The 14,345-nt window shown below is 36.4% G+C and overlaps 1 protein-coding gene across 2 annotated transcripts in view; it reads right to left on the bottom strand.

The window, feature by feature from the left end:
* The window catches only part of LOC149139460 (villin-4-like), a 55,132-nt gene that overhangs the window by 19,471 nt on the left and 21,316 nt on the right, over positions 1-14,345 (bottom strand). For both annotated transcript variants that reach the window (XM_089446367.1, XM_089446366.1), the window contains 4 exons: positions 9,560-9,628; positions 9,248-9,316; positions 8,888-9,025; positions 5,150-5,278 (listed from right to left, as the gene is read on the bottom strand). In XM_089446367.1, the coding sequence (XP_089302493.1) occupies positions 5,150-5,278; positions 8,888-9,025; positions 9,248-9,316; positions 9,560-9,628 (405 nt within the window). The remainder of the gene's footprint in view (positions 1-5,149; positions 5,279-8,887; positions 9,026-9,247; positions 9,317-9,559; positions 9,629-14,345) is intronic.

Raw genomic sequence — 14,345 nt, 5'->3', positions numbered from 1 at the left:
GAAGGCAAGCGAAGGCTACTAAGGGTATCTCTCAAGCCCTCAGTCACAAGGAAAGACAAGTGAAGGACAAAAGAAGGCTCTAGAAAGAAGATTAAAGTTCCCACATGTGGCAAAAACAGTTGCAAGGAACTCGAAATTTCAGATCTGCAGTAGGAGGTCAAAGTTCTTGTAGCAAGAGGCTGAGTTGGTGCAATTGGAAGAGATTTAACTAGGTTTGGCCAGTGCAAGCTTTGCACATTATCTCAAGTGGTTGATCTTGATCTTGGAGGGTATTGGTCTGAGTCACAAGGTCTTGGTATTCGTCAATTGAAAGATCTATTAGAAGAGAAGAGATAAGGGTTTTCCCCTCAAGAGGAGGCGTTTTGGCCCTGGCTTGCAGCCTATATACTATGTCACTATTCTTATTATTTAGGTAGTTGTTTGATGTTTCTCACATTAAAATAATAAGGAACAAAGCTAATAAGTAAAAAGGTAACACAAACAGTTATCAAGTTGAAGAGAATTAACATATTCATTTCCCAATTGAATTCTCAACACAGAAGATTCAAAGATGTGCAGATGGTGGCTCATGGGAATGGCGATGTAATCTTTGCACTACTTCGTACAAGGGGTCCTACCCAAGAGTGAAGGTGCACCTTTGGAATGGAGGACAAGGGATTGCAGGTTGCACAAAAACAACAGGCCCGATGGTGAGGAGGGCATTATCAAAGAGAGCAAGATGAGGCTGATGGACTTAAAGGAAGGCATGAAGAGCTTACTCATGCTACTCCTCAAGCTCCACCAAACATTGAGCCAAAGAATCAAGATTGTGTTTGAAGGAAGAGGAAAGCGGCTCAACAACAACTACCACCATCCAAAAATACAAGAGGGGCATCCGCTTCAGTTCAAGATAGCAAAATTGCTAAATTAGTGAATGTGCAAGCGAGAGAAGTTGATTCTAGAGTGGCTAGGTGCATCTATACATGTGGTATCCCATTCAATGTTGTTCGCTCTCCTTACTGGCAAGATATGATAAGGGAAGTTAACAAAGCTCCCACAGGGTACAAGGGGCCCAACTATGACAAAGTCAGAACTCAACTTCTCAAAAATGAGAAGGAGCTTGTGGAAGATATCTTATCACCGATTCATTCTTCCTAGAGTAGCTCTGGGTTGGCATAGTCTTAGATGGATGGACAGATACAGGGCATAGGACATTGATAAATATCATTGCCACTTCACCAAAAGGAGCAATGTTTTTAAAGGTGGAAGACTACTTGGAGCAATGTTTTTAAAGGTGGAAGACTACTCAAGAGAGGTAAAAGATGCACAGTTCATTGTTAATGTTTTAATAAAATCTATTAAACAAATAGGACCTAACAGGGTGTTGCAAGTTATCACGAATAATGCACCAGTTTGCAAAGTTGCAGGTTTAATTATTGAGGGGAGGTATGACCACATCTTTTGGACACCATGCATTGTCCATAATCTGAATCTAATCTTAAAGGAGATCGACAATAAAGTTTTGTGGATAAAGGAAATCACAGGGGAAACAAGGGAGATCGTTAAATTCATCCCCAACCACCACCAATCTCAAGCAATATTTCGAGAATACTCCAAATTGGAGTTGTTAAAAGTTGTTGAGAAAAGATATGCCTCAAACTTCCTAATGTTGCGTCGCCTTGTTGAGATTATGCAACCATTAGTTTCTATGGTGGTGAGTCAACTCTTGGTTGAGTGGAGACGGGCATATTCAGAGTGGGTATATATGGTGCGTAGATTGTGCCTTGGTGAGGAGTGGTGAAGCAAGATATATTTCTTGCTGAAGCTCACAACCCCTGCATTTGAGTTTTTTTCGGAACATTGACATAGACCAACCTTTCTTAGGAGAGGCATATGATGGCATGGATACCATGGTTGAGAAAACTATGGAAATCATTTCACAGGAGTCTCCACAACTTTTAATTGTCGATGCTCATTTTGTTGATTAAGTTAAGAAAATAATTGTTGATAAGTGAAACAATTTCAACATTCCATTGCACACTTTAGCACATGCCCTGAACCCAAGATTTTATGATGAAGAGCTTATTGCTCAAAGCAATGGGAAGGGGAAGGCACCCCATAAGGATAGAGAGGTGGCTAATGGGGTGAAAAAAGCCCTCATGAGAATGTTTCCAGCTCATTTACATAAGGAGGTAAAGGAAGAATTTGCCAGTTTTGACGCAAGATTAGATGATTATTCAGATATATCAGCTTTAGAGGAGAGAAGCGCCATGAATCCAATTACGTGGTGGATTTGTCATGGAGCAAATGGTGTACATTTGCAAAACCTTGCCATTCCTGTTCTTTCACAAGTGGCACCTATGATTTTATTCATTATGTGAAGTGCAACAGGTTGGGTTCACATAAGATAGAGGATCTTGTTTATGTGCACTCCAACTTTCACATTGCATTTCATAGGGGTCCAGAATATAGTAGTGGCCCTTCTAAAGAATGGGATGTGTACCCAAAAACTCTCGATTTGGAGCTCTCTCTTGTTGCCCTGAATATTGAGGACCGGGAGCCTGGAAGTGGAATTGGCCAATCATCTTCTTCAGCTCCACCATCCACTGTTGAGCATGTTTCTTCTATTTTAGATGAGGATTATGATAATGAGGATGAAAATTGAGGACTATTAGGCCTTAGTCTTTATAATACTTACAGTGTCATAGTCTTTATTGTACTTGTAGCCTCATATGTATAATAAACACTGATTTTTGATATATTTTTATAATAAACCTCATTTATCAAGGTTGTTTTTGGATATTATTGTTTTCATTATGTGATCATTCATGAGTAAATGTGATGTTAGTATGTTTCATCATCATGTGACATGTATAATTGATAGACTTATAGTTTATGCATTGACATTGGACAATTTAATCATAATGTAATAATGTATCATGTATGTTTTTTGATGCACATAACATTTCTTAATGTCCTAACATATATAACTTTAAATGTCCTAACATACATACATATATATATATCTATATATATATATATACACACACATCATGTTTCCTCATTTCCATAATTTGGGGGATCATGTTTCGTACCCATACTTGTTTCCCTGTATCATGCAACTTAGCATTGAGAAATTTGGAATCTGAGTTAACTATGTATATCTGTTGCATGAAATTAGGAACCCAAGAAAAGGAAGAATCATAGATAAAACATAAACAAATAAAACCAGCAGTTGCAAAATTCAGTCTTGTCATATGAACCTAGTGGTGTTGTATAACAATCTTAGTTGTTGTGATCTTGCACTGTGGTAAATATTCTATGATTGTTTATAGGATTGGTGATGGACCTAACAGACTACGGGTTGGGCACACACAATTACAATTATCAAGCAATTCTTCTCTCAATTATTGGTGTATTCTCGGTCTACATTTTTGTGTTTAAAATTTAATATGTTATGATAGCCATAATAAGTTGTGATGAAGAGGTGAAGGGCCTATGCACTGCATTGCTAGTCACAGAACGAGGGACCACTCACACAAAATTCAAAATTGTACGATGAAGGGAAAGATCAGGCAAATCATCCCAATTCGCATAGACAAGTTAGAAGACAAACTATAAAATTGGTAACTGTCTTTTATGATCAATTAATATTTATATGGTCATACATGGGAATAAAAATTAATTAAGAAGCTTATGAGAAAGAGAAGTACATCTGAATTTTGACCTAGACCCAATTTTAGAGAGAGGAGAGATGTAAGTTCATTTCTATACCTTCTTGTAGCAATGTAATGGGTAGATTTCATTTCAGGAAGAGACATGGACATTACCATAAACATAAAAGCTTGTGTGAATAACAAAGGCAACATGAAACAATAATAAATCTTGACAAGGCAACCAAAGAGACTATGGTGTGGAAGATAATTTCAAATTGGCAAGTTAGGAGACAGCTACATTTTCATAACCGCAATAGTAGAGAGGATGTGTACATACAATCACATGTTTGAGGCATTAATGCAACTGTAGCAGATTTAGTGTGTGTATGTTTATCATTAATGCAATTTATTTCCCCATTATATTGTGTGCGTATGTTTATCATTAATGCAATTTATAAGTCTACTCAAAATGGATTAACAATACCTCTTCTCCACAATTATTTGTTACAGTAGCAATTTACAACCCCCTTAGTATGAAGCCAAAAGCATTCCACATTAATGGCCCTCTTCTTCTCTTGTTTTCCAAAGTCTATCGATGATTTATCAATCCAACAATCCTTCCCATGATTTTCCTATGCCATATTTAAAAAAAAACACTCGGCACGTTAGTTACCATTGGTTTTAGTCATTGAAGCAATTTGATTCTCCAACAATCGAGCTACATAACCATCTTCACCATTGTTACTGAATCTACACACAAATCTGCTAGTTGGCTAGAAGATGACCTTGCGGCTTTGTGACGACTAAACTCATGCCTTGCTTTGAAACCCAAAACCTTTCATTCTAAATTTCTACCAAGTTTTCCTTGTCAATATTTTTTCAGAATTTCTTGTGAAACAAGATAAAACACAGACACATTTCCTCAATGCCTCGCGTATTCTTCTCCTTGGCTTTTGGCCATCAAGATTTTTTGGCTTTTGACATTTGTCCTCAGCTAAAAAATATCCAATCTCCAAAGGCTAGCTTACTTTCTTACTAGAAAAACCCCAAGGGCAAGTCCTTAAACTTCTAATAGTCCAGCAAAAGAAATCTTTGCTCAGTAATGGCCCCTGAGACTCTTGACAAATTGTAATCTCCTTTGTTCAACAATGACTATCTTCACTCAAGACTTGAAGAAAAACTTCATTTTTCTACAATTGGAAAATTTGTGATTTTTCTATGCCAATTTCATGGAACAGGAATAACTCAGTGGTTGCCCTGAAAATCAGCATTTTTTCTACTTTGGTAAATATACAAATACACAAGACATCCAGGCAGTATCAGTACCTAGGATTTATTGAATGAAAAGCAGCATTCTAGGAGATAACTACCGTGCACTGGACCACATGCTATACAAATAAATTTCTACTAGACAAATGATTCCGTCTCCACTTGATGCCTAATTTAATGTACTCATAATAGAAATACCATTCAAGTCTCAAAACAGGAAACATAAGAAAGCAGAAGATTCCTACCTTTATCAAATCTAACATTCTTTCAACGAGTTCTTGGTCGTCCACTGTACTAAGGCTGCCAGACCATGTAAAGACAGTTGCCCCCACTTGCAATATATAACAATAGGATGAATTCAAAGACGTTGCCACCTGTGTCAAATGCTCAAAAATCAATAAGGTACTTAGAGGAAAGTAAGAAGTACAATTTTGATAAATCTGTAAAAGCACGATATCTCATCTAATTACAATGCCTACTATTCTTTGATAGAAAATTGAAACAGTGAAAGGCCTTGCATATCGATGCAATTGAGTGGAACTTGCACTGTAGAAGATAGCTGCTTTGCTAATTGCAAGATAATATTAAGATGCTATATGCCACTCAATATGAAAATAATAAAAGAATCTGTCATTGGCCTATGAATTGTATATTTGAAACTACCTTGACGATCCTATGGTCAAATGTTGTTTTGATAAAAAATTAGCTTTCCCGGGGCACCAAATGCATTAGTGAATTCTCACTACAATTTCTACAGAATAAAAAGCACAAACACAAAAATGACCACAGATAGAAGTAAGGTTCGGACATGAAAATATGACCACAGAATATAAATTAGATTAAGACAAGAAAATATGGAATACATGGTAACAGAGATTTAGTCCTGCTTCATCAATAGTTTGTGTGCAATAGTACATACCATAGTCACACCATAAATGTTGGTTATATATATGACTATGTCAACCTAAAAGTGTGATTTTTTTTAAAAGCAGAATGATACCCTACTACGCAAGATTATAGTCCAAAATACAAAATAAATCCAAAATAAATTGGAAAGAAAAATTATTCAGAACGGATCATTAAATAATTTGTCGTCTAGTTTGGTGCTTTCTAGGTGAAAAAAATTGAAGCTATTGGCTTGTAAGGCCCACTTTATGGGCAGGTCCCACCTTGGGAATTTGGAATCTAGAACTTTCCAAAGCCCATTAGGCCCATAGAATATAAATTAGGTTAAGACAAGAAAATATGGAATACACTAACAGAGATTTAATCCTGCTTCGTCAATAGTTTATGTGCAATTGTAAATACCATAGTAACACCATAAATATTAGTTATATATATGACTATGTCAACCTAAAAATGCAGCATTTTAAAGAAATGCAGAATGCTACCCTACTGTGCAAGGTTATAGCAATTCAAAATACATAATAAATCCAAATTAAATTGGAATGAAAAAAGATTCAGAATGGATCATTATATAACTTGTCGTCTATTTTGGTGCTTTCTAGGTGGAAAAACATTGAAGCTATGAAATTGCAGGGCACACTTTATGGGCAGGTCCCACTTTGGTGATTTTGGATCTAGAACTTTCCAAAGCCCATTTGAGGCCTTAAACAACCATTTTTAGGCTCAAAACCCTGCAAGCTTAGTTCTCAGCCTCTTGACACTTTCTTACACTTCGAGAGATTTCCAACAATACAAAGATCACTTCAATCAGAATTCATACATGTCAACTCCCATTACTCAACACATGTCGAGCTAGTCAGTGTGAAGTGTTCTACACTTCCACCAAGAGCTTTACAACAATGCAAAGCACCTCAATCAGAGTTCATATGCAGAAGTTATGCCTTCCACAAGTTAACCTATCATATTGACCACCCTAATACCAAGTGGATGACACATCAACTCCCATTACTCACACATGTGGAGCTAGTCATGTGTGGACAGTGGACTTTCAAGAAGATTTTAGGAGGTCCAAAAATTCCTAACATTAACTGGGGGTTGAGGCGTGCAAAAACCCCAACCCTAGCTTTAAACAACTATCAAGGTATTTGAATTTCACAACTGAGAAGAAAAAAAGAAGAGCATAGGCCTCACTGTCAAGCTGGGTTTTTCCCATATTGGGCTTTCCCAGGGTACATCTTGTGTTCATTGTGTGGATGGCGTGTTATTTGTTTCTCTCTTTCATTTCAGCTTCAGTTTATTTAGTACTACATGCATTAAGCTAGAAACATTAATTCTGGAATCTAAGTAAAAGACAATATAATAAGACTCAAGAGATTTCAGAATAGTAAGATCTGCTGCGACAAAATGTTCCAGTGGAATATCCACAGCAGTTTACAGATCTAAAGAGCACATTAACCTAGTCTACTCACTTCATAGCTTCCTTCCCTTCTACTTCCCTTCTTTTCTTTATGCAACAGCAAGCTACCAGACTAGCAGGACACCTTCCACTTAATTTAGTCTACCCACTGCCAGAATTTCTCCAAACCCTTCCACTTCCTTCCCTCCTTTTCTTTATCCAACAGCAACCTACCAAGTGAGCAGGCTACGAGGTGAGCAGGACCCCTTCCAAGGATCTTGCCAGTGAGCACACTAGAGGTGGACTCAGTACATCTATACCCACCAGACAACCTATACAGAAGATAATAAAAGGGAAAAAAATAGAAGTGAATAACCAACCCATACAGAAACAGTAGACTACGCTATAGAGTAATTACCACATTTTAAATAAATATACATCAATCTCAATACTATTTTTGTAGCTTAATCAGGTAACTGACTAAATTGGGAAAAGAATGGGTTTATCATTTTTACTTATTTTTTTAATTTAATGGCAACTACACATGCACAGAACAGCATCCCTTGTAAAATAGGCCAATGACAGAACTACATGAAAATTCTCAATCCCATATCTGAGTCATAAGAAAGTAGATGGCAAAAAAACATGCCTGTGTTTCAAAACTTCAATGTAGGTGCATCCCTGTGTGTATATCCGAATTCTGATGAGAAAATAAAGAAAGCATAGTTCGAGATCTCATCTGAGTAATTCACTTTACTTAGGCAAATTCAGAAATAACAAAGAAATAAAACAGATGATATCAGGGATATTTCCAATTTTTCATATAAACACGGATCAGGGAAGAGAGCTTCAACTCAAGCAAGAGAGTATAGACTGGGGACAGCCTCTTCCTCACAGCTGAATAGTTTTCCAAAGATTATGGCACAAAAAACCTGTCTGACAGTAGAAGCTCTCAAGTGAGTTTCATCCTATATCCTAAAACTTCTCTAGATCCATGATTTCATACACTTCCCCCCAGAGCACATAAATATTTCATGTTTCGGTCACCGTCATACATGACTGATAGCTCAGCATCTTAATAGATGCTTGAACAGAACAATTTCGGACCCTGGGTACCTTATGTTCTTCAAAGTTCCAGATTCCTTATAACCAGAATGTGCAGAAGCTCTCTCACTCTAGGATCCTAGTCAAAAACCTTATGATCTTCAAAGTTCTAACACAAAGCTCCACGATAGCTTAATATTTCAAGCAATCTCAACAATTCATGGATTGCAAGTTGCAACAAGTTCAGAATCATCAAAGCTCTAGAGGTTTACAAAGTTCCGGACTTGGTGACTTGGAGACTATTGTTAAAAGCAAATGTCATGTGACTTGATTTAAAGATAGGATCAATGGTGATTGTTTGCATAGTACAGAAATCATGCAGGTCATTTTTCTCCACATATAGAAAAACTACTATATGATTGTCACTTCTTATTTAGCAAAATGGCTTAAATTATTTCAAGACTACAGTGGCAGACACACATCTAACTTACTTGGTTCCATGCACATTAATCTACTTTAGTCAGATAACAGAATTTCCATTAAAAAACGCATTAAGCGGCTTGCTTTAGAACATCCACGTCCCTGCAACATAGGCATGTAACCATGAAATAAAGGGTAATTGTGGTGTAGGTTCTACCGGTTCAACTTGAATTGCTTGCATATTCTCAGGCCCAGTTCCTTGCACTCTAAAAAGTGCTAGTCCATCTTCTTTGTAGGTGTCATCAGTAATGCCTTTTTCTGCAATGTACCTCTTATATCCAGAGCCAAGTCCACCCTGGCAAAATGGTAAAAGAAATAAATAAGATCATAATTTTTACATCCATTGGGCTAGATTGTGATAAACTCCACCACAGAAAACTCCTCACATAACTCACAAATGCTCATTAGAAAGCTGGAATTTGCACTTAGAATTTAAACATGTAATATATGTTCAGACTTTATGGCAATAATTGATGTCCAAAATGAGAGCATTCTAAAAGAGGCATTCAGAGTGGACCTTAAAGACAATGAAGCTTTGCAAAATAGCAAAAAATTGGATAGGCTCTTTGCCCTCAAAGATCTTAGCCTGTAAGTACACCAAATCACTACACAAGTCAAAATAAATAAAACATAAAAAATTAACCAAAAAATTCCACTCAGCATGTCCCACCAACAATGAGGTGACAAAGTACAAAAACCATTTCACAAAACAAGAACAAAAACAAAAATTCCCAGTACATGCCTGTAAAAATCGAGAATGCAAAACAGTTCATTAATATTATATGAAAAGCAACTTGTCTGAAAACAAAAAGTTGCAAAGATATATCACCTGAACCGGTTGTGCTTTCAATGACTCGGCCATTTTACTCATTAGTGATACGGCAGTGGTTCTTTCTTCCTGAAACAGCAGTCAAGTCAATTTTTTTTAATTTTTTTTATGTTTCAGTCTATAGAAACAATGACTTTTTAATCTGCCATTTCAACCTATCATGACAAATCCAATCAATACCCCACAGTACTAACATTCCAAATTATGCAAACTTGATAAAATGTAAACCCAATCTATCAGTTCAAGTGACAGTTACCAATAAAATAAGATAAATGGTCTCACACAACCTTCTCCCTATCGACATATCCAGATTTCACAGACCAATATATTTGAGTCTCTTATATCATTCGTTGTCAAGAGGATCTACCGTCTTGCATGGTCAAGGACAGTGTTGCGGGGGAGCGCCCCCCCCCCCCCGTTGATCCCGCTCCCAATCCGCGCTCCAGGCAGTAGCGACTCGGGAGCGGGTTGGGAGCGCGCTCCCTAAAAAAAATTTCGCTCCCTGCCTTTTCGGGAGCGTTTCGCCTTTTTTGCAGTTTTTTTTTTTATAGTAATGTTCGAAATGCAGTTTTTTTTTTAAAAAACAAATAATTTTTGAGTGGGGCATCTTAATGATCAAGTCTATGGCCCTAGTATTGATATGCTATTCATGGTAATGTTAAATTCTTAAAGTAAAAGTGATCACTTTTACTTAAATTTTTAACATTACCATGAAACGACTCAGGATGTTTGAGAGTGGTTCCAGCCTCATTGGATTTCATATCGAGAAAGTAGAATTTTAGATTTCATTCAAAATCCAGCAGACTTATCAGTTTTTCATGATTTCAAGATTGGGGGATTGCAATGTTTCCATTGAATTTTGTCATGTATTAGGGTATGGAACTCGTATTTAATCAAGAGCACCAATCCCTCTATCATGACCCTCCTAAAAATGTACGCATCACTCAAACAAAATCTTGACTTGACATGCTATGCTTTTTCTATCTTATGTTAATGCTTAGAGGGTGATATTAATGACAAAGATCCCTATACAGATACAGAGGTAATGACAAAGATACCTCTGGATATTAATGCTTAGAGGGTGATATTAATGACAAAGACCCTGATTTTCCAAGAAGACTAAAAAATTAGACATTTTCGTAGTGGCAAGAGGCCCAAGCATAAGAAATAGATAATAGATTTACTTCTATTTTCTAGTTTCTAGTAGTTTTTATAACTATTGACTCTTTCATATTTATTATGATATTTTTTAAACAATATATGACAATTTAAGTTTGAAGTTGGCAATTATAACTCATTAGTAATGAATTATGAATACGATGCTTCATGAAAGTTGAAAGTTGTTTCATTTCATTTCATTTTATAACATTCCATTTGATGTTAGATATTATTTGTTGTAATGGTTACACTTAGCTTACAAGTATAACTTTGGTGATCAATGATGATAAATGTTATATATTGAATTTTGAAAGCTTGAAACTTTAAGATTGATGAATCATGAGACTCAATATGTTGTATGTTACTATGTTACTACCTTCTGGACGTGGTTGATGAAGATTATAACTTCTAGATGATTGTTGTTATATGGTTCAATCTATGTTTTCTTATGTTTTTTATATCTAATTCATTATTCTACATGTTTTTGTTGACATATATGTATCAAAATATAAAAAATATAATATATATATATATATAAAATGCTCCGGGATTCGCTCCCAAACCGGGAGCTTCTGGAAATGCCGCTCCCTCTCCCCGCTTTCGCTCCCGCTCCCAAGTAACGCTGGTCAAGGATAATGTTCGATGTTGGCTTGATACACATGATATATAGTTATAATATTCTACACAGTTGTCCTTATTTATCAAGCTCAATTAATGACACTCAGAGCTCTGAATGTTTCCTTAAGCCTGCGGATGAGAAGCTATGAAGCAAAAGAATTTGAAGGCATAGCATATGGAGTTAAGGAGACTACTCCTTCTAAATCACAAAAATAGCAATTAACAATCTTTCTTCAAGAAATTTACTACATAGAACAGTATATGGCACTATTATCAACACCTTATAGAGATGCTATGCTTGAAGCTAACTCCCTTCATTTGTTTAAGAATGTGAATAAGGGTAGAGGTATTGTTGTGGAATGAAACTAAAAATCCCTCTGTAAGAACTAGACAAGCTATGGCACAACCGTGAATGTCGAAGCAATCTGGAATAAGCAAGTCAAATTTCAAAGGAATAAAATGTATTGCATTCAAAGATGGCAACTTCAACAAGATCTTAGTAGATAATTTTCATATATTTTTCTTTGCATATCCTATTTTCAAGGGCACTACTTTCAATATTGAACTAAAATCATAATAGAGCATTTACAATTCACTATAATATCGCCCGGCCATTTTTTCCAATGGTCCAACTCATCCTATGCTACTAACAACAAATATAGTTGTTACATATGAAGTAACCACGAACACCTGATAGGCTAAGTCACATGACACAAGGACACGAGACACAGAGGACACGTAAATACGAGTATTCGACACAAGACACAGTGACCCCAGAAACAGGACACGAGGGACGCGTATATATATATATATATATATATTAAAAAACTACAAAAATATAGTGTCTAATCCATATTTTTTTTAGAAATTAGAACATCTATAGATATGAATCATGATGATATCTATTTAGTATTTAGTGTTTACGGTTTAGTATTTAGTAATGTACTAGTTACTAGTTATTTATTAGTTCATGTTATTAACAATTGTACAAGCACATAAAAAACTACTAACAAGAAATTTCGAAATGTCATGATTGATAAAATAAAACTAGAAATTTAGAAGAACTTGTGAACTGCGCTCTCAATGTGAAGTTGTGAGCACTGCGCTCGAATCCGACAAAATTCCTCACACTGCATGGCAAATTTGATTTTGGCGGTGAGCAAACTCCACTTCGGCAGCGAACAATGACAAAAACAACCCCAAAATAAACCATGTCACAAGTTTTAAATGTCACTTTTGATGGGACATGTGTCCTAAGAGCCAAAAATGTTAGGGCATGTTTTTGCCACATCCAAAGCACGTGTCTCGATTGGAGGACACAAAAAAAACGTTTTCGACACGTTTTAGAGCATGCTTCGTGTCCAACACGTGAAATATGGGACAGGAGACCCTAAGGGACGTGTCCTATGACTTCGCTGATAGGACTGACCCTTTCAAAATAGATTTCCCTTCAAAGTCATCTCAGTAGATATGGTTAATCAGTAGATATGGTTAATCGGGTAGATTTGTTAGCCAGTATTTAAAGAGTATAAAAGTGCCTGGAAAACTTCTGAGGAAGATTCCTATGGGATTTGTATGAAAATATCTGGGAAACATGGACTAGACATTTCCTGGAGACAAAAGTAGAGATAGCTCACTTTTGTACTGTCAAATAGTCCTTTTATTCCTTTTTTAAATTAGGTGTTTTCAAGTCCCATGACTTGGCAACTTCAAAAATAAACATAATAATTTGAATAATTAATGAAACTATTAAGAAAGAGCAGATGGGAAATGAAATATTGGAAGTTCATGACTATGCATGTATCAATATGCACACTAGGCCTAGTGGGCTAACTCGAGTGGTTAAGTGCTTTGAGCTTCATACAGAAGGTCCACCGGGCTCGCTGTCTCTGTTGCATACCTCACTCGATGTACCATAATGAGTGTCAATGTTATTACACTAAGTACCCTCCACAAAAAGCCGGTGCGGTTTCCCAGCAAAAAGAAATACTGGAGGAAATTTTCTATGACCCTCAGGCGGAGGAAAAGGTTGTTCATTTTTGTGATTCCTTGCAGCAGCTTGCATCAAAGAATGATCTTTATAATGAAGAAAATTACATTGTTTGTGGGCATCATTTAGAAAGGCAGTTGGATAGCACATCAAAGGAATTTTGTGTGGTTGAGAATCAGTTGTCTAAAGATGTAGAGTGTTCTTATGATCATCAAAATAACCATGTCTTCTTTGACCCTATAAGTGAATACATGGCAAAGCTTTGCACACCAGTATTTCATTTTCATTTGCATTATGAAGATCAGGTACATTATAAGTTGATTTGGTCATCTCACTATCATGGTTATTTTGAGGTTGAATGCAGTCAAGAGCCTCCCATATCAGAAAGGACAATTGATTGGCTTTATTGGAAGTTTCATGTTCCTTGAGCTACAAGTGGAGATTGCAGCTGATAGGGTAGGTAGGAATGTGCAAATAAGCTCAGGGTAGGTTGACTGAGCATCTATTTCAGTAGGTACAGTTTGAATTCTTCTTACAAAAAATCATTCAAGGCTTGAGAAGCAAATTGGGCAGAAGTTCAAAGTTTTCTTCTAAAGGATGGATAGCGGCACTGGAGCTTCAGGTTCTTAATGTACCACAAGGGCACACTATCCCTAGTGGAGCCACTGTTATCACTGTAAAACTTCCTTAAAAAGTTTGGACAACTTACATGGTTTCTCAATTCTTGTATCAGTCATGGTCAAGTCATTTTTATGTTTTAAAGTCTAAGTCATAGGGTTAGAGTCTCATGTCCATCTTCAAATAAAGTTTGATAGCCTCATTCCATGTCCTAGAAGCCTCACCAAGTGTTTAGAAGACATATCTCACATAATTTCGGAGAAATTTTGAAACTAGCTACGAATCCACGTTTTCGTAGCGCAGACAGTGTAAAAATCCTGTTTTGAGCTACGAAATCAGTGTTTTCGCAGCGCGCTGCGAAACCCCTGTAGCAGCCTGTTTCAGCAGAAAAAATTGTTTTAC

The sequence above is a fragment of the Pinus tabuliformis genome, chromosome X, assembly GCF_031772625.1.
Source record: "Pinus tabuliformis cultivar Carrire ecotype Pingquan chromosome X, CPIR1, whole genome shotgun sequence".
Taxonomy (NCBI): domain Eukaryota; kingdom Viridiplantae; phylum Streptophyta; class Pinopsida; order Pinales; family Pinaceae; genus Pinus; species Pinus tabuliformis.
This window is presented reverse-complemented; position numbering and strand designations above follow the sequence as displayed.